Source organism: Hetaerina americana, unplaced genomic scaffold (genome assembly GCF_022747635.1).
Source record: "Hetaerina americana unplaced genomic scaffold, ioHetAmer1.1.p SCAF_12, whole genome shotgun sequence".
In the NCBI taxonomy this organism is placed as follows: domain Eukaryota; kingdom Metazoa; phylum Arthropoda; class Insecta; order Odonata; family Calopterygidae; genus Hetaerina; species Hetaerina americana.
In genome coordinates this window covers 31,900,741-31,922,972 of record NW_027286292.1, presented here as the reverse complement: position 1 = coordinate 31,922,972, position 22,232 = coordinate 31,900,741, and the positions used below count along the sequence as shown (strand labels likewise).

The 22,232-nt window shown below is 35.6% G+C and overlaps 1 protein-coding gene across 1 annotated transcript in view; it reads right to left on the bottom strand.

Annotated features, from left to right (window-relative positions):
- Window positions 1-1,058: 1,058 nt before the first annotated feature.
- Window positions 1,059-22,232, bottom strand: part of Ipo9 (Importin 9) — a 41,794-nt gene continuing 20,620 nt past the window's right edge. The window contains exons 15-19 of the mRNA XM_071582858.1: window positions 21,618-21,893; window positions 20,736-20,902; window positions 5,235-5,484; window positions 3,377-3,503; window positions 1,059-1,273 (exon numbers count right to left, since the gene is read on the bottom strand). Of these exons, the coding sequence (XP_071438959.1) occupies window positions 1,059-1,273; window positions 3,377-3,503; window positions 5,235-5,484; window positions 20,736-20,902; window positions 21,618-21,893 (1,035 nt within the window). The remainder of the gene's footprint in view (window positions 1,274-3,376; window positions 3,504-5,234; window positions 5,485-20,735; window positions 20,903-21,617; window positions 21,894-22,232) is intronic.

Genomic DNA, 22,232 nt, shown 5'->3' with positions numbered 1-22,232 from the left:
TCATTTTGAAAGCAGCATCTCATAAAAACACACCTGATAAAATTTATTTTGAACAAGAAATACCAAGTGCTAAAAATCAAATTACATTGATGCTGAGTATGTTTCCTAGGGAGTCACCAGAATCAAATTCTAAGATAATAAAAGAAAAAAAAGGAGCAATTTAAAATTGGAGTAGAAGACATTGCAGGATAAGTAGCAGTCAATAACTACAGAAAAAAGATAAGAATACAGCAATGGACATTAAAAGTAAGTCACACACAATTTATCACTACTCTCTCCACACTGTCAGGTAATATAGAGCGCCTGAATAGCACCTTTGCCCAAGCATATATTCGACTGATCTTACATGAAATGCATATTCTAAAACTTGAAGGTGCTGTTGGAAATTTCAAAGTGGCTTCTTCTGAATCCATTTGCCTTCTTAGATGCAACACATGCTTATCAAAGGACTGTTTCAATCAAAGAACTCTTGGTTTACTGAGGCAATGCACTTCCTACATAAATATTTGCAACAAAAAATAAATGAAAGGCTCAGCTATCTGGGATAGTATAATCAATACTTATAAATGATTAAGTTTTCTGCATCAAAATTATGAACTACCACTGTAAGGAAAGTTAAATGCCATTGCAGTGAATTTTTAGTGAACATTTCTATGGAGTTTTCATCAACTTGCAGGCCTAGAGATGTAAGATAGAAAATTCAACTGACATCCCAAGTAAATGATATGCATACACATGTTACATATACATGTATAACCAACTTAATGAAATAAGATAAAACTACCATCGATGAATTAGCATCCATATTTATATTGCATTCCATATTCATACACAACAAAACACTACTTTCGCAATAAAAGCAGTGCAAGTGAAGAAACAAAGGAGTGCAGTTCATAATACTTACCATGATTACATCAGCAATCCACTAAACACCTGATTCTGCACTAACTCCTTTGATAAGTTTGAGATGTTGCTGGTGAAAATATTTTTTAGCAAATAAAACAAATTTTTTTGATGAAAAAAATGTAACTTTATTTGTTAAGATAAAGATTATTCACTTAAGATGATTCAGGTATCTCCATTTTAACACTAATACCTATTTTACATAGTATTGAGCACTCTTTTTCAGTTAGATGATTCACAAAAGAAACAAAACATTGTTGTTGTTTCAACGAATGACAGAAGTCAGTCAAATAATCATAGAGATTAATATGATATATTGGATCGTCGAGTGCTTCTGGATCGTCTTCATCCAAAATTTGAGAGTCACTTCCTAAAAAATGAAATGCATATATTAAGCACTTGGATTCAAATAAGCAAGAAGCCAGATTCAAGCCCTTGACATTTAGACCTAACAGTAAGGCAGGATATGCAATAAAGATTAAGCCGTCCTATCAATAAAAAAATTGACCGCAAAATGATGGAATTAAAATGATAAAATGAAACATTTATTGCTAGATGCATGCAACTTAATTCTACATCTTCCATGTAAAACTGCACAAATATTCCACAGCAACAGTGTCGGAGTTTCAACTTTAAGCAAACAACCACTTAAGTGAAGAACTAAGTTATGCACACACAAGAAGCATTGAACCTTAAATAGTTCCCATCAGAAACATAACGGGATGTTAATATTTTCAATTTTGAACAATCCAGCATTTACAAATATCATCTTATTTCAAAAGCATTTTTTTATTTTGTTATTACATTTTTTTTTACTTTTCATTAAGTGGGAATGTTACTGTGAAATGACGTTGAACTATTCATGTGTGAGGAAGTTCAGCCTAATCATAGTATTCTCACTTTTTTTGCTGATTGTTCTTTTCACTACGAACTCCCACTGAAAGGCTAATATTCAATTCTGTAACCTTATGAATGTCTTACAAAGAATCTCTTTTGATAAAAACAGCTAATCAAGACATGGACGATACGATGCTAATGAAAGCATTACTTTGTTAAAATGTTGGTTTCTCTTGTTTTCCGTCCTAGGAAATCATTTGGGCCCTTTGCAATGGGATTATATTGCCAGCATTTCCCTTTATGATAGGGCTTTTTTTCTTTTTCTGCCTTGAGATAGTATGTATAATAGTATATGTTATGCAAATAATGCATTTGGATCTCTTTTGGCTTTGAAGTTCAGGGTAACTTTCTCCCTTATGATCATGCGCTTGAATCAAGGGTGATTTTAAGCAAATACATACGTTTTTCTTTTTGTGGTCATTTTTGTTACATTAAATGGTGACTGAAAAGACTTGGAAAGATATAGTAGATGAAGCATTGGGAAATAACTTGTTATCATCAAGTGATGACAATTGCTGAGGATGATGAGAGCGAGCATTAAGCTATGCCATTTGCAAGTTTTCCTTGTATATTTATGATTTTTTTCACATTTCGTTTTGGTAATTTCATTAATTTAAAAATAGCAATTTTGAAACATAATGAAGGATCTCAGGTTTTCCCGGCGTATAGTATTCAAGAAGTTCTCTCGGGTTTCCCACCGGGTCAGGTTGCAGTACACCGACGTTTCGAAGGCTGACTCTGCCATCGTCTTCAGGGTGAAGTTCAGAGCATAAAAAAGGCCTGGTATTTATACACTCCGCCAAGGCTGAGGTGTGCCCTGATTGGCCAGAAGCGTTAGTGTGCTCCGCTACGGCCAATCGGGTGCGTTCCCGTGCATTCTTTAATCGGGGAACGCACCCGATGGCCGTAGCGGAGCACACTAACGCTTCTGGCCAATCAGGGCACACCTGAGCCTTGGCGGAGTGTATAAATACCAGGCCTTTTTTATGCTCTGAACTTCACCCTGAAGACGATGGCAGAGTCAGCCTTCGAAACGTCGGTGTACTGCAACCTGACCCCGTGGGAAACCCGAGAGAACTTCTTGAATTGAAACATAATGTTTGAAAAATTATAAGTCTAATATGTTTTTGAAAGTCAAAATATTATCGTTCAAAAAGACCAAAAAAATATTATTCAACTTAACTAATAAATACATTTTCCAAATGATGTAAAAGAAAATTACTATTATTAAATCACTCAATATATACAAAATTTAAAAAATGACATTGATATCTAAAACAAAACTTTATAATATTATTTTTTCTAATAATTTACATTTTACTTAAATACCCTTTCTTACTAGTCCCACTGGCAGAAATAAGCAATAAAAAGATTAATGCTGCAATTGAAGAAGTCATTGTGTATTCATTTTAGAGTTATTATGCTCTTTTGATGTGATGACTGTGCCAGAGAATTTATTTGAAACTGTTTCTCACTGGCTATAAAAGTCAACATCAAACAGTATTAATCAGTCTAATTTAATAACAAAGTGAGATGTTGGACAGAGTGTTGAGTTAAACAGTGCTGAGAATTTCACCTGAGAATTCCACATGTGCTATGTCTAAATCCAAGGATGAGGCTTCAGATGATGATTCTTCTTCGCTTTCACGGTCACAAGTAGTTTCTTCACTTTCTTCTATCTCCTCTGGCTTTACCTCTTCCATCTGAGAATTAAAAATACACTGTCTATAAGAAAATTTGCCAATTAAGAATTCAAACTAATTACACAACACATGAAAAGATAAAACATGGTTTAATAAATAAATAAATAAATAAATAAATAAATATATATATATATATATATATATATATATATATATATATATATCTATATAAACCATAAACACAGTAATCAACCCAAAGGTTGGTTTGGTAGGTGATGGTAGAGTTCACCCAGTACTAAGCCCGACGGCATGTGAAATTCACACATCAGGGTAGGGGGGGCCAGTTCCTTTCCCTGTGCCGGTTATGGTTTCCCAGGAAGATCTGGTACCTGAAAAATCACATAGCTTGGGTGGAGCTGCAGGTGCCCAGAGTGCCTTGCCCGGGAATCGAACCCGGGCCCTCCGGTCAGTAGTCCAACGCTCTACCCACTGGACTACTGCGACCCGCATATATATTATATATATATATATATATATATATATATATATATATATATATATATATATATATATATACATACATATATACTCTTTGAGACAAAGATGATATATTGTAATAAAAAGCTGATAGATAAAGATAGGCTGGCATCACTGTCCATTATTTCCTTTCAATTATTAACTTCCTTAGGCTTGCTGCAAGCTAAAGAAAGCCAGATCAACACTGTTTCCATCAAGAGAATCACCTTATTCTAAAATTTTTTAGTCCACATTGAAAATGTTCTTTTTTCACCTGTTCTTTTCATTATCAAGCAAGATAAAATTTGAATTCCCAAGTAATAGAGGAAAACTTAACACACGAGAATCTGAGCTACCTCGCTGCTCGAGTGGCACAAACAGTTTCCCAAATTGGCAGAAGAATGTATAACTATTTTTGATATGTAGTTTAGTGGCTTTAAAGCAAGTTTAAATACTTTTTATTATTCAGGAGTACATCATTGCTTTATCTGAATAATTTTAATAAAATACCTGTAAAAATTAAAGTTTTGATTGAAGAACATAATCAAAGGTCTTTCGATTAATTGGATTTTCAAGAGCACTTTCAGTTGCTAAAATTTCAATGGCAACTAATTAACTTTTGTTTCTATTCGAAATACTCATCATCTTGCACGATTAATCATTAAACAGGGCCAATAAAAGGGTTACACTACTTTTACTGCTTTAACTTCTGGAATATAATCACAGATGTATCATTTCCCAATCCAAACAGAATAATGTCATGTTCATAAGGTCCAGTATAAAATGAATCCATTATATAGGAAAATGCTTGAGGGGAATATGAAAGCATTAACACACAAGAGATTTAGGGCAGCAAGTACCAATGAAAGAGAATGTCACCCAAGCTCAAGAATAAAACAGATCCATTTGGCCATAATCAATGAAAGAAAGGGAAGAGAGTGCACTTTAATCCAACCTCAAGGCCTTCATTGGCAGAAAAAAAACAATTGAAAATGATGCTCAATATTTTGCAAAGAATGTTTTCAATGATTTCACTGGTCAGATTAGCAAAGGGAACTCCATTGTATGCCAATTCACAACCAGGGTTATTATGCATTCATTTTTTAATATTTTAAAAGCACTTGGTATAATGAAACATCATGCTGTCTACAAAAATGTCAAACTTTTTGACATTTTTGACTTTTTTGGAAATTTAAAATTAAAACTTTGAATTTTGAAAAAAATAAGATTTTACTCCAGCTACAAAATTTCACAATAAAGAAAAAACTATCTCACCTCCAGTTTCAACTTCGCTGACCCAATGCAGGTGTTTAAAGACGATAACAATAATTTGAAAATTTTGACAAAAACAGGTATGACTGTCCACACATGAGCACTTTCATCATCTGGTGAGCCTTTGCTCCCCGATGCGTGACTTCCATTTACTTCACGCATCCTAACTGCATCACCTGACACATGGATGTCACTCAACCTGGCATCTTGAGAAGAGATCCCATAGAGCAATAACTTGCTCAAGGCAGTTATGCTGAAAAATGAATTAACAAAAGATTCAGACAATTTTAACAAGTAACTTAGTACAAATTAGTGCCCTTGAGTACACACATGAAGGTTATATAAAAAATTCAGAGATGCAATTATGTCGTGAATGCATGCTTTTGGACTATATACTAATTCTGTCTTTTAATCTATAAAAATATAAAAAACTTTTTATTAACTGTTAATATTAAAGAACAAATACAAGTTAAATTAACCTTAAAAACTATAAAATTTGGAGTAAAAGACAAAGGTGCCCACTAAGCTCTTTGCAATGGCTTTACATGCCAAACAGTACCAAAGTTGCTGATCAATCCATAACAGCATGCAAAAATTAACCCTCAAAATGAATTATGCAAAATAATATTGATATTAATAATGTTTCATCTTCAGAGGGGGAGGGATTTATAAAAATGTGTACAAATGTTCAAAACAATAATTTGTCATAAATATTCAATTCCCTTCAAAATGTATACACTACAACTGAAAATTCAGGTGAAATACTAAGAATATACAAAAGCTTCAAACCAATCCTAAGACGGTGATGAGCTATGAATATAATGAAGTTTACTAACAGCACTATGCATCAACAAACATGGCTGTAAAATTAATTTTCCCAATTTTTCCAATATGACATAGAAGTGTTTGAATAAACTGCAAAAATTGCAACAAAAGGTTTTCCAAAATTTCCATATGCAGTTAAACTTCATTCACCTACACATGATAGTTTAATAATAGTGTAAAAGATATTAAATTATGCCTTATTTCTTTTTTAATTATCTTTCTGATGCATAAGAGGACTGGCTCTTGTCAGGTACCAACACACTTCCTCATTTCTTCCTGGGGACCAACCAATTTTACAGCCCCCGGGGCACAGGATTATCAAGAAGTGACTGATATGAGGGTATTGGCAGTTGTTGCCTGATAGACATAAACCTCGGGACTCACCACAGAAAACACTACAATGAAATCAGATTGGAATTAAATTCCTCTAGTCTCAGTGCTTAAACACAAACACAGGATGTGCTGCTTAAGTCTGATATTTAAGAGGGGATTGGGAGAGGTTATAGGATGGGGTTTATGCAAATCTTTTGGTCTGCATTTCGTAAGGGATTTTTGGAAGTGGGCAGGGGAAGAAGGTTGGGAATGGAAAGTCAGTTCATTCAACTGAAACCTACAGGACTGGGGGGATAAAATTCAGAGCATCTCCTGCTAACATGCAAATCAAATTATGCTAATCTGAGCATGAGGTGTTAAAATGAACAGCTACATCATTATTACTTCAATACTTTGATACATTGTGCAGAAATATGGTTCAAATTATGATCTATTATCTAATGAGACGAGTTTCCTCATTTAGGGGTCTACGCTTCTAATGCACTACAAGTACAATGAAGTGTATGTATTACCAAAAAGAAAGCACCATACTAAAAATACTGCATACAAACATATCAGGATGACATACCACCAAGAGTATACTGCCAAGACTATGGATTGATCTGAGTTTACTACAGGTAGAAGCCAAAATCCTGTCAAGTCTTTTTAATTTTTTTTCAGCCATTGCAGAGCACTGCCTCACCCAATATCATAAGGTTCTCTTTGATGACACTAAATGTTTTAGCAAAGCAAATGGCTACTGGGTCATAGGTCAAAGGAGAAAACAAATCCATTGAAGGGAAATACACAAGCCCTCAGTCAAGTGTGGAAACCTGTGCTCTACAAAATCAACACAGTAAGGAGATGGAGAGAGAATGTGAGCAACAGTCAATCAGGAACAACCAGAACCCAAGCAGGGGATATATATGGGCATCAAAAATGATAACATCAATCCCCTGAAGACATCAATTGCGTTAGTCATTGAAACATTGGCAGCTGAACCCCTGAACAAGTAGAAAACCTATGAAAATTTCATTGCAATTATGCACTGGGAAAACACCAAATATTCCATGCATCAGTAGTAGTTCACAAGTTCTGATCGAACCCTACAGTAATAAGCTGAATTGAATGAAGGGAATTCTTAATGTGATTGGTACCATTTGTCAGCCAACCCTTGCGCCTGCCCATGATCATTGCACAGCAATGTGATACAGTACTGACACTAATGAGAAATTCTGCTACAATTTACTGATCTGAAAATAAATCATATATAATCATAAAGACATATTTGCTAGTCATGGGAATAATACTATCATGTCAAAAGAGATAATAGAAGCTACAAATAATAAATTCTTGTTGCACAACATAATTTCAGAAGTTGCGGCTTCACACCTACAAATAAAGAGGAACTTACAAACAAGAAGCAGCAGTTTTGAATGTAGTGAACAACTCTAAATTGACTAAGAAAATTTCAAAGCGATAACTAGCAGAGTTGCTACTTATATTCAAGCATGCTATAAAAAATAAGGGTATGAGTGGAGATAATTTCTAATTTGCTCAACATTTGGCACACTAAATAGCTGCAAAAGGCTGCAAATGCCTACAGCCTCAGCACTTGGACAGAGACACAGGATGTACCCTTAAAGACTAATCATCAGGAGAGGATTTGGGAGAATATTTCAGAAGGGTAAGCAAGTTATACAATGCACTTGGTCTTCACTTTGAAAGGGATTTTGGGAGAAGGTGGGGGAAGAAAGGTGGTGATGCACTCAACAGAATTCCACAGGACTACATTTTAGAGATCTCAGTTTGAGTTATATCAAAATCTATAAATCAGTTAACTAGCAATTATAAATACTAGAATAAGGAAATAAAAGGCACGTCCTTTGGAAAATACCCGAGTATGAAGCAACAACTTGTTACCCATTCCAGTTCAACAAAGGTTACCCATTCCAGTTCATGTATGCTGACACTCTTTGTAGGAAGTTGTTTTTCATTTTGATGATTTGATATTATTGTAATTTTTAAAACAAAGGAAATGTAAGAGTTGAAGCATAATTCTGAGATTTATTATCAAAGATGTGAAATGACAGCATATAAAGGTAGAACTTTATGGTCAATTTGTGGAAAAAATGCAAATGATTTGTTGATAGCGATTACATTTTTGGCATGATTAGGTATATGGCTAATATATAAATACATACATGTAAGTTTAAGAACCAAGTCAACCAGGAATACAAAGAGGCTAGGGAGAATCGGACAGAAGGCAGCAGCGAGGAAATCAACAAAAATATGAAGAAAGGGAATACTGACACAGCATACCAACTGTGCGAAGAAACATTTCGTATAAAGGAAAATGAGAAGTCACAACATCAGGGATGTAAATGGGGATATACTGATAGAAGGTGAAGATATTGACAATAGATGGGAGCAATACATCGAAGAACTCTATTAAGGTCCGAGGCTACTGGAAGAAAACCTGATCAAGGACGAAACTGAAACCGGTGATGAAAACCAGGGCTCATACATACTGAGGAGCAAAATTGATAGAGCTGTAAAAGACCTTAAGAAAAACAAAGCTCCTGGAGAAGACAAAATCGACAGACACATCATTTCCTAAAGACTTTCAAAGGAGTGTGATGATTGCGATACCAAAGAAGAAGAGGACAGAGAAATGTGAAGAACACCAAACCTTGAGTCTTGTGTCCCATGCATAAAAAATACTTAGGCGAATAATAAGATGAAGACTGGAAAGGAAAATTGAAGATAACCTATCGGAAACCTAATTTGGATTTAGGAAGAACAGAGGAACCAGGGAAGCCATACTCTGTCTGAAAATCATGATAAAAAAAACAATACATGTGAACAAGCAACTGTGTGTGGCATTTTTGGACATGGAGAAGACCTTTGACAATGTGGAATGGAAGAAGATGTTTGGACTGCTGGAAAAACTTGGAATAGATTACAACGACAGAAGAACAATCTATCAGAAGCAAGTAACCACAATGCGAATGAGAGAAGGAAGCCATATAGAGGCTAAAATTAACGAAGGAGTTAAACAAGGATGCAACCTCTCACCTACATTGCTCAACATGATTCTGGAGGAGGCAATAAGAGAAGCAAAAGGCATTGAATTAAACGGAATTAGGGTCAATGGAGAAGAAATAAACATGCTACACTTCGCCGAAGATATTGCAATGATAGCATAAAACCAGGAGGATCTTCAAAGGCCACTAAAAGTATTGGATCAAGTTCTACAAAGATGCAACGTGCACATAAACAAGACGAAGACCAAAATCCTAGCATGTGGAAGAGAGAAGCGGAATACAGTGGTCACCCTGAAAGGATAAAAATTAGAGTAATTGGATTCCTTCACCTATCTTGGAAGTACCATCGCATGGAACGGAAGAAGTACTACGGACATCAAATGAAGAATAGTTCCAGCTAAAGAAGCCTTCAAAACCTGGTGCTGGAGGAGGATGCTTAAGATAAAATAGACAGTTAAAATAAGAAATGAGGAAGTATACAGAAGAATAAATGAAGACCAGGCCTTATGGGACACCATGGAGAAAAGAAGAACCAGATAGATTGGCCACACCCTAAGGCACAATTAATTTGTGAAGAATATAATAGAAGTAAAAATAGAGGGAAAAATCTCAAGAGGAAGACCATGGGACAAATAATGAAGAAAGTAAATTTAAAAATACCAGGAAGTAAGCCAATTAGCATCAGATAGGGTAGGATAGAGGGCTGCAGTCGACCAATCTTTGGTTTGAACCACCTGACATGTATGTATGCCTAGTTTTATGTAATAAAAATGTGAAAATCCATCTGAGTGGTGACATTTTTGGTTCCCAGAACATTGTAGGGAAATGCACTGAATGGTTGAGGCCTTAACTTTGTAGAATTCCATTATTAACTTAGGAGAAAAAAACACAATTTTATCTTTGCTTTTCTACAGAATAGACTTTACTCGTCGACTAGTTTCGTTTACACAATAAACATCATCAGGACTAGTCCTGACGTTCACTAGTCCTGATGATGTTTATTGTGTAAACGAAACTAGTCGACGAGTAAAGTCTATTCTGTAGAAAAGCAAAGATAAAATTGTGTTTTTTTCTCCTAAGTTAATTGTAGGGAAACACAACTGGTACAGGAAAAGCAATACCCTACACTGGATGAGTTTATGTCAAATGGGACTTTGTTAGAGTACGCTTTACCCTCACTGACTGAATCTGACATTCTAATTGATTGGGTTGGAATGAAATATGACCTAGTGGTTAAATGTTTCTCACTTATGAGAAAGTAGTAATACCAAGTTGTAGTGAGGGGAGGAAACCAAAAGCTGAGGTCATTTGCATCACAAGGGATGGACAGGAAAGGATGAATGGTGGAGAGAAACTCGGCGCCGGCATTAGCCTACTCTTAACGAAAGGCGCCAAGGGGTCTGCAGCTTAACGTCCCATTTGATGGGCGGCATACTCACTCAAAGTGCCCTTCACAAAGCACCTCAAGTAGGCATTGGGATACCACCGAAACATATCTGCCGCCACTGGGATTCGAACCCGGGCCCTCTAGGTGAGAAGCAAGTATGTTAGCCACCGCACTATCCCAATCCCCATTTCTCACTTATTTTACATCTAAACAATACCCTACAAGCCAGTACAAGGCCATATGTCAAGGGAACATTGCAATCACAACCATAATTCTACATTCCAAGAAACTGTGGGAGATGCTGCAACAGTAACTTTTAATGGAGTCATTCGCTAATATGCACTTCAATGCAACAATTTCAGATTGTACAAATCATTCGCCTAGACTGATTTCTGTATCAAAAACTTATTCAGGGTTTTGGAAAGCAGTTTTAATGTGTGCGTGCATGAAGAATTATTTTATGCAACAATTTCAGAGTGTAAAAATCATTCGATCAATCCAGGATTCTGGTAAAGGCGAATGATTTTTACACTCTGAAATTGTTGTATAAAATAATTCTTCATGCACGTACACATTAAAACTGCTTTCCAAAACCCTGAATCAGTTTTTGATACAGAAATGAGAGTCACACTTTATGAATTTCATTAGTATATGTGTAGTACAGAGCATAGCATGCTTCTTCCGCCAATTTATTTTCTTGAATTACTACTTAACGAATTGCCTTATTTTTTCAGAGGGCTATATATCGGGAATCATGCAATTTTGTATTGATCCTATCAAAAATAGGAGTTCTTGGATTTGTTATGGATTTCAAGACACTTTTGACTAATTTGATTTCATAGCCCATTACCATATTGAAGAAATAAGAAGAGCAGTGTTGCGAAGGGTGATGGCCAAGACAGGGGAATGGAAGGAAGTAAAAGGACAATTGTATTAAATACACACAGGACACATTCAATGTAAAAGGACACTGAATCAGGTTGATTATGAACAATAAACCAGCAAGGTTTCCCATTTTTTTCAGTTTGCCAGATTAAAATGTTAGAAAATATTTTCCCTCTAGGGTTAGCAGGCAAGAAATATTATTCATATTTCAGTTACTTCAACGCGTAAATGATGCTCATTCCTGAGCTAACATAACTGCATCACATGTTTAATTCATTAGCACAGCATACATTAATACAGTTAAGGAAATCTGGGAAAATTAAAAGCCAAAAATGAAAAGACAACATGCAGTGAATACTCGCCAAAGGAGAAGAATAGGTTTGGTCAGTTCATTTAGGATAACATCAATAGGATGTCAGAATTATTGGTGGCACTTTCAGCCTTTACTCACACATGTCCCAAATACTGTCAGTAGTAACCAGTTGGTGGATCTGGTGGCAATTGTAATTGGCGACACCATGAAAGTTCCTGCAAGAATGCTGAAATTTATGTCCAGTTTACTAATATATAAAGATGATGGCTGTTTGAAAGGCAGCAGGAGGGAATGAACACAAATTTCCTTTCAATTTCTTACTTAAAATGGAAATTATGAAACTTAAGAAAGAGGAATTCACATTATGCATTTAAAAGATTTAAAAATCAAAGTAGTCAATTATTAGGAGGATGGCAGCTACAGAACGCTCATGGCTCACTTAAGTGCATGTTAGAAAAGTTGTGTGTGTGAGACTAAGAATGTGATGCCCTTGAAATGAATCACAATGGCAGAGTACTGAAGGGCATAGTCACTTAGTGGGTATAGAAGTTGGCCTATGAACTGAGGGTCCAGGTTCGATTCTGGATGTTGCTTCTGAGCACCATTTCAACCATATGAGCGATTTTTTTGTATATCTTCCTGGGAAACCACAGGCCATACAGGAAATTAAACTGGCCTCCATACCCTAATGCATGGATTTCACCTGATATTTAGGGTTTAGTGTTGGATGAAATCTAACCTACCAAAGCAACCTAACGGAAAACTAGAGGGAGGTTGGGGTCAGAAAGAATCACTGTAGCTGGCTATGCACTAGTGAAGACAAGACAAAATGTAAAAGATGAATTTTGCGGTAAATTGAAAGGAGCCTTGAATGAAGTGGCCCTGATGAAATAATACATTGAACTCTTGTTAGTGCATTCCTTGGTAGCTTGTTATCTACATCACCATTTTCATCCCTCAAGTTCCTAGCCTACATTAATAAATATGCACAACAAAATTTTCTATCTCTGCAGTAAAATTGAAATTTGATTGGGTGTGAGAAAGAATGTGTACGAGACTTCCAAGTAATGAATTGAAAGAATCAAAGGGGTGTTAAAAATTGATTACTTTGGTAGTTGTGGCAATAATGATTACCAAACTGTGACTCAGTAATTTTGCAGAGATGGAAACAAGGTTTAATCATAATGAACCCTTGATTTGAACACCACAATATGTGTAGGCATACATGGAAAATAACTGTGGATTCAGAATGTTATCAGTTATATAATGTTTGGACATACAATTACAAACTGCGTGATTAATTCTCATAGTTTCCTTGGCGCAGACAGATGCAGTGTTAGACCATAATTTATTACTAACAAAGTCTAAAGTCAGATTAGACAAAATAACACAGGGAAGATGGTAAAATTAATGGATTGCAGATGCATTAGCCAGAACATTTAGTATCAGCAAGGTGCAAAGAGGATTATGGGTGAGGAAATGAAGACCATAAAATAGAAGAGAAATATGAACATATAAAAAAACATGATATCAGAAGTCGCCAGTGAAACTGTAGGAACAGTAAATAGGTAGAAGATAAGGAAAACATGGATTACAGTTGTGACGACTAGAAAAATAGACAACAGAAGATAATGGAGGAATATACATTGTTTGAGGTAAAAGCAAGTACAAAGAATAAAATAAAAGCTGAAGCGGGACAGTAATTAGGCAGAAGAAGCTTAGCAGAAGATTCAGAGACAGGAAATGGACAGTTTACCAAGGAATAGTGAACTTAGCGCACTGAACATGAAGGCGAGAGCACTGACAGGAAGTAAGAAGGGAAAATCCATGGAAATAATCAAAGATAAGTCACAAAAATTATTATTTAAACCAAACAGGATCTAAGTGAGATGGAAGAAATAAATAGAGGAATCATATGATAAAGACATTAGGCCCGATTAGGGTAGAATTAATGAAAATATTGCCAAAAATAGGAGTAGACTGGAGGGATCGGAGATACCAGAGACTGCTTAAATGTGAGTTGTGGACAGTTGGGCTGGGCAGTGCTAGGAAGAGGGGTATCCAAATTCATCCAGGTTTTTTAACATCTACAATAAACTCTTGATTATCCTCGTGTGGATTACCTGTTTTGTGGAATGTCCTTGCTACTCTCTTCCCAGCACCTCAAAGTTTTGATTAATTTACCATTGTAAAGATAATTAAATGCTTTGAAACTTTGATATACTTGAAGTTTGAAATATATTGGCTAACTTAAAAGTTTTAAACTATCAAAAGATTTCAATGGAAGTTAATGATTAATTTAAATATTTGTGTATTTCCTGTAATTTCCCATTACCGTTCCTCCTTGCACTTATTAGACACAAAAATTCCATATTCTCATTTAACATGAGCAAATACAGTTTTACTATGCAACAAATAAGTCATTAATTGCCTATACTAGTCTTTTAATTGGTATTATATGACGAATATGAATCTGTTTCAGCTGTCCTATTTTGAAATTCATCCTTAGTCAGTCTTTATTATTTCCCTGGCCATGAGATTAGTTTTGCTTGCTCAGGAGAATACACTTTGCCATTCACCGTATGATAGTTCTGTATTCTTGCAAAACTATAACTTATAAAAATGGCTGAAAAATGGATAAAAACATAGACAAATTAATCGCAAGGAATGAAAAAGGAGTCTTGTATACATCAATTGAATCATGAATATATTTCCCACATTTTTTGATTATCCGTGCTTCATCGTGCATCCATTAGCATGAACAATTGAAAGTTTACTTAACGGGAAGAATATGGTTAAGTGGCATGAGATAGGAATAAATGTTGGAGGACTTCATAAAAATAGGTTTGTGGATGATCAAGCTTTAGTTTGCCAGTCAGCCAATGGATTATAAGCATTGCTGTGCGCATAGAAAAGTCTATGTGATAGGTATGAGATGAGAATAAATGAAAAGATAATGAAGGCTATGCATTTTTCAATAAAGAGAAAAGCCAAGTTAAATATTGATGTAGGAGTTCATAAAGCAGGTGAAATATTTAAACTATCTTGGAAGTATTTTGGACCTGAATGGTCAAAGTAGAACAGGCATAAGAAGGAAAATTGCAATGAGCAAAGAAGTTTTCCTAAGGAGGAAGGAAATGATGGCAGGGATATTGAGTAAGGATAGTTAGAAACAGCTCATCTAAACTTTGATATGTAGCATAGTTTTATCTTGTTTGGAAACATGATCATTGAAGCAAGGCCTATAAAGGCTTTTAAAATGTGGGTACCGAGGATGGAAAAGGTTAAATGTAAAGAGAGAAAAACAAATGAGAAAGGGCTACACATTGGGGTGGGGGAAGAGTGGGGGATTGGTGGAAAAATCCAATGAAGGTGGAAAAGATGGAAGCAGAGCATATTGATTGGCAATGGGATGTTGAAGACTGATACATGTGAGAACATTAGGCAAGTGAGGAAGGGCCAGGAATAGGATAAGGATGTTTGATGGAATGAAGGGAGGAAGGAAGTAATTGGATTTAAGACCATTATAGCAGTACCCTTGTATAGGCTGTGTCCATCTATAGCACAACTTAGGTAGTAGTAGACCAATATTAATAATAATATACTAACAATGAGAACTTCATCCTTCAGGAGAGTACCTAATTTAGTATAATAAATAATCCTAATAAATATCAATTAAAAAAATAAGTATGTTTATGCAGATATGCATGTGTGTACATGTTTATTTACATATACAAATATACATAAATGTGTTTGTTAATGTGTGTACTTGTTTATATGCTATAAATGATGGTGGCTTAGAAAATGAAAATGAGTTGTATGTATTGGATGCTGAAGATATTCTATGAAAGCTACAGCAGTTGTAGATTTAGCATTTTTTCAAAATGTTTGCAGACGTTACTCTTATACCTCATTATTGCTGAATTTAATGAAGCAATTGAAATATGAATAATTTTTCTTGCTTACTAACCCTATCAGAAAAAATTTTTCTACTATTTCAATACAACAGACTCCAAAAAATGAAAAACACGACCAATTTAAAGTTCATTATGAAGCTGTTCAACAGATGATTCATGGGTCTATTTACATTGAATTTCATTTCAACCTCCTGTCATTCCCTAGCCAAGGCCACCACACTTGCAGAACTGGTCTTAATTCTTCAGTATGATAATGGGCTATGAAATCAAATCAATCAAAAGAGTCTTGAAATCTGTAACAAATCCCAAAACTCCTATTTTAAAAAGAGGCAATAACTTTAAAAAATTGTATCATTCATTGTGCCCCTCTCTGAAAAAATAACACAACTCATGAAGTAGAAATTCAAGAGGAAACATTGGCAGAAGAAGCATGCCCTCCTAAACCACAAATGCACTCATTACAGCCTTTACTTACAGCGTGATTCTCATTTCTATACCAAAAACTGATTCAGGGTTCCAGAAAGTAGTAATTGTGTACTTCTATGCAGAATAATGGTGGTGATTGCCCTAGTCCCCTGTCATATGCTCATGTGCTGGCTTGTGGGATATTGTTTAAGATGTAGATCTCTAACAATACAAGTGGGAGACTTAAAATGTCTCTAGCATATTACATTCTAATGTAATCAAGCAGAATGCAGGTTGTAATAGGTGAGGGTAAAGAGTACTCCAACAAAGTCCTATATTAAAAGCACTCATCCAGTGTAAGGGCATTCCTTCTCCTATGCCACCTCTTTTCTCAAACTGTTCTGAGAATCAAAAAATACACTGCTCAGATTGAAAATTTATCACATTTTATACAGACTTAAAGCATACTTTGATCCCTCCAAAAATTAAAATCATATTTTTTTACATAGGTTTGGATGTGGGCCTAAGGTAAAGACATTTAAGTGGAATACACTAGCATGCAATGCCCTGATCAAGTCCACTATACCTGTATTCTTTTATCAGGGTCATTCTCAGTCAAGACTTCTCTTAATTTATTTGGAGAAAAATACTATCATGAGAAAAACAAATTTGCACTTTTCCACAGATTTATTTGTAACGTGCAATGCGTTTCAGTTCAATGAACCATCTTCCGGTACAAGTACTTGTACCTGAAGATTGACTGAAATACATTGTGCATAGCAACTAACTCTGTGGAAAAGTACAAATTTGTTTTTCTCATAATGATGAAATTCTGTTGAAAAAATACTATTGATATATGCTGAATTCAACTATTTCAGGCAGCCATTTAGGAGGTATTTTTAGTTTCTCAGCTTTACTTGTACAAACGTTACTCTAAGAACCACATAGATTAAAAGAAGCATCTTCTGGAGATGCTGTTTAGCCTCAGAGAGGATTAGCCCTAGTTTCAGGAGGACATAAAATGATACATTACCTACCACAGAACTGCTTACAACAACTACCTGTGGGGTTTAACTGCATATAACAGGCCCAAAATCAGCTAGAGGTTTACCCTGGTGTTCACCAAGCAATAGACCTCTTCTGAAGTACTTTTTCATTAGAGCATCCATCACTGGCAAGATATTAAGCACTACACTACTTAAATATTATTCTGAAAATATGGATTTTGAGGAGAATACACGATTGGTGACTAGCAGTCAGGCACTATTAGCAGTCAGATATTCTTGGCTTCAACCATATGATGAAATGAGTGATAGTTAACCAAGCAGTAGTAGTATTTTATGGGGGAGGTGACCGACAGCAGAGGTCAATTGTGCCAGAAAGGATAGGTGAGTAATCTGTTAGGGGTAGGATATGGGAATACAGGAAGGGTGGAGAGAAACCCAGCATCTGCATAAGCCCACTCTTAACGAACTGCACCAAGGGCTCCAAAATTATGTCCAATCTGATGGATGGCATAGGCCTGCAGGGTTGGAAGCCACCGCATAGCCATCCTCATCCCCCATACAATGGGAATTAATTTTACAGAGGAATCTAGTAAGGAAGTTCCTTGATAACACATTTTCCTAGTTAAGATGTCCATTCTGTTGGGAATGATTTGCCAAGTGTTCAAGGATAGAAGCATGTCACAAACTGCAGTTTTTAAATGGCGCAAGCTGTTCAAAGATGACCATGAATGTGGAGGATTAGTCCTGCGCTGGACACTGTTGATGTCAAGGATTGACAACTACAAGCAGTGCATGAAGATCACACAGATCATAGTAGTAGTTTTTAGGGGAGGCGACCGACAGCTAAGGCCATTTGCGCCATAGGAGATGGACAGGAAAGGATGAATGATGGAGAGAAACCCGGTGTCGGCATTAGCCTACTCTTTACGAAAGGCGCCAAGGGGTCCGAAGTTTAACGTCCCATCCGACGGACGGCGTACTCACTCAAAGTGCCCTTCACAAAGCACCACACAGATCATATTGGCATTATTAAGATGACAGTGCATACTATTACTGCTGAAAATTTGGCAATGCAAAAGATCTGCGCTTAACTTGTCCCAAAGGTCTTGATGGGTGACCAAAAGAAGAGTTAAGTGTCTGCTTGTGAAGACCTGCAACGCGACACAACCATTCCCCACCCCCTTTCAGTCCTGACTTTGCACCAGCAGACTATTTCCTCTTCCCAAAAGTGAAATCTTACCTTAAGGACACCACCATTGGACCTTAAGTGCCATCAAAGAAGTTAACATGCATATCCCCAAGGACCTTCCGCAATTTACCTACCAGGGAGCCTTTGAATCATGGAAAAGCTGCTGGCAAAAGTGTGTTGACACTCAAGGGATGTACTTGGAAGAATTTTGATGCATAGTAGCAATATCTGATATAAATCTATTATTCCGAAAGTTTTCACGATACTTTTTATAAAAAAATTGAGGAAACTCAAATGAAATCTAATATTAGGAGATTAACTGTTATGAAGGTTAAATTGCCTTAAGAAGTAAGAAGAAGTTTATCCATTAATATGTGCTAAAATTGCAAAATAAAATTAGAGTGACCTTTAACTTTCACGAGTTCCATTACCCTCTGACTTGCTTCAGAATTCCTCTGAATTTATTGCAACACCTCATGTAACATTCACTTAAAGTTCTCCTCTTAAACTTAAACATTATCATAGAGTAACCAGCAGAAGTACTTAATTATGTAAATAGAAAACTTGGATAAATTTTCATTTCATACATGGTGTGCCAATATTGACCTATATTACAAGATTTAGCACCCCACTGTCTAACAACACCAAAATTAGGCAGTGTAAAATGTTGGGCAGGTTATCTCGAAAGGCATATTGAAAATTTAAGAATATTTTCTTATATTTAAATATTAGCGGGCCAGAAAAAAGATGTGCACATGCAGTACCATTTATTGACTTTTTGTCAGAGCCACTGAAGTTATTATGTTGATTTTGAAGTCATTTGTCAGATGGCAAAGTCATAAAACAATGCTCACAAAAATTGCTGCTCCTGCCAGTTGTGAAAAACATGCTATGACTCAATTTTTGGGTACAAAAGCATCATCAGCTACCAAAATCTATCAGGAGTTGTGCCTAGATTGTTAACCTAAAGTACTGAGTGAAGTTAAGACTCAAACAATGTTCTCAAAAATTCAAAAATGGTAGCACAAATGTGCATGATGAAGTCCGAAGTTGCAGGCTCAGTATTCAGACCTATCAAATCATTCAACAGGTGGACCAAAAACTGTGATCTGATCAACAATTAGTGCTCTGGCAGATTAATTTCCTCTCGCAGGATGCATCACTATATACACTATTCTTACAGGAAAGCTTGGATATCACAAATTGCATAAAATTTAAGTACCAAAAAAGCTTACTTACAAACAAAAATAGCAAAGAATGTTGAGTGGACGAGCATTTTTGAACGACTATCTGTCTAAGAGCAACTATTTACTCTTCTTTTACTTGAAATAGTATATTGGTTGACAATGGTTTAAAGATCCCAAAGAACTAAAGACCACTCTTGTCAACTGGTTCAATTTCCAAGTGGCAAACTTGCATGCTGAGGGTTTAAAAAAGTTTCAGCAATATGAAATTGATTCAAAGTGAACAGTGATTTATGTAGAAAAGTGAAGTAGGTTTGACAGATACTAAAACCACCAATAAAAACTTTTTTTAACGAATATATTGTTTTAATGACCTAATGGCCCTTAGCTTCGAACATGCCTGGCATTTCAACAACAATGCAGATACAAGGGAAATTTTCACTTCATTGAAATGCAGAAGCCAGTCAACATTTTAAACACAAAAATGCAATGATATCCCAAGCCCATTCTGATTGAACATATATCATAGATTTGGAAGAGAGAGAAATCATTTCCTTTACCTCGCGTCTATGCAGAGTAACCATTTATGTATCTGCATGCATGATATGCATTAATAAACATAGGCAACTGAAGTAATGACCGTAATGAAAATTCATCAACAGTTACATTAAATTTGGATTTATAAGTAGAGGGAAATTATCACTAAGCTCAGTGGCACATGAAATGCATCGAAGGCAGTCACCTTGGTTAACTTTATTATTGCCCAGGTAAATAGAACCCACATAATTGCACAGATTGGATTTAATTGCGAATGCTACCAGGTATTATGGAATTTGCATCTAAGGCCATCACCTATAGATTAAACTACCCATACTATGCATGCATAATATCTCATTCATTGTATTTATAGCAATCATTTTACTGAAATAGTTATAAATTAGGAGTTGTCTTAAAAATTGAGAAAGAACTATCTATAAAAGTAAATCATATAAAATATTTGAACAATTTTTAACATCCAATAAATTGTACTCACCATATTTTACCTTCATAACATATCCCGAAGAGGTGTTGGTGTGAACACCATTCAGTGAGCACAAACTGAAGAGCTGACTCTCCAGTGGGACCCGGGACAGTTGATAAGAAATTCAATACAGCATCTAACTGCGTGTGAATTAAGTAAGCGTACACAAGTACTAGAGACTGCAAAATATAAGGAGAGAAAAAATTACTTATAGATATATGAAAAGTTATATTACTATAAAATACACATTAAATGTGAATAAAAACCCATTCTTTAGCTTGTGATATTGATGGCATGATATACTTTGATAAGCTCTAAAATTAATTTCAAAGGCTAAGAATGTTGCATTGAATTTTAACAATACAACGCAACCAATCACATGCAGACTAGTAATTATATGGTTTCTGATTACAGGTTGTTCCCAGATTTTTGAGGATGACAATTCATTGCCCCAAAATATGGGCTATCAGTTTTACTATCTTGTAACCGAATTTAATCCAACTAACACTGCTAAATTTGAATCTGCATATATTTCAGCAAGTAATCCTAAAGCATAGAAATTTATGGGTGATTGTCTGCGTAATTAATTATGAAAAACGTTTGTAAAATTTGATGGCTGACTTATATATACATACAAATATGATACCCTGCAAGCCACCGCTAGGGTGTATGGTGGGGAGAAATTAATTTTGACACAAAATACTCTTCCTCTTCTTTACTTCTTCAGATTACACCATGCATGCATGGTCACACAAAAGCACTCAGGAGAGTCATTAGAAGTATCAAGAACCTAAAACCGAAATAAAACTTTCGGAGTAACTCTATAGACTGATTATTACTAATTGAACTACCCTATTCCAGGATTGTGCCGGACTGTATGAAGTAAGAACCCACCTGAATAACAGAGTTGGTTTGAGCACACTGCATTTTACTCAGCACCGCTTTCAGAAAATGGTCTAAATTATCACCCAAGTATGTACCGGCTTTGTTGACCAATGTGATTGCTAGCCGACCAACATATAGTGCTGAATTGTCATTATGGAAAGGGTTCAGTAGTTGCTCCAACACTTGAAACACCAAGGACAAACCAGAGTGTCCTTCACTATCATGAAAATTAAACACCTGTTCGGGACCTACAGAAATATAGGCTCTTAAACACTCACCCCCACTCTGAAAAGTATAGCAAATGAAAACATTAGGGCAAGGTACAATTCTCTTATCATAGTTTTTAATAATTTCAACTTACAAGCATACTTTAAAACAAATATTCAACAAAGCTTTTGTCATACTCTCACACTATGCCTTTTGAACTACAAGAATACCTGTGGAAAAGGATATACAGGTCTTCCACAAGTCTTTTGGAAAACCACTCGTTTTCCAAAACATTGGCGTTATCAATGGAGGAACAGTGGAAGACTCAAATAGCCTTTCCCACAGCAATTTGCAGGGAAAGCAAAAGATCATAATACATCAATACCTCAATTGATATTGAATTAAGCTAATTTTGCA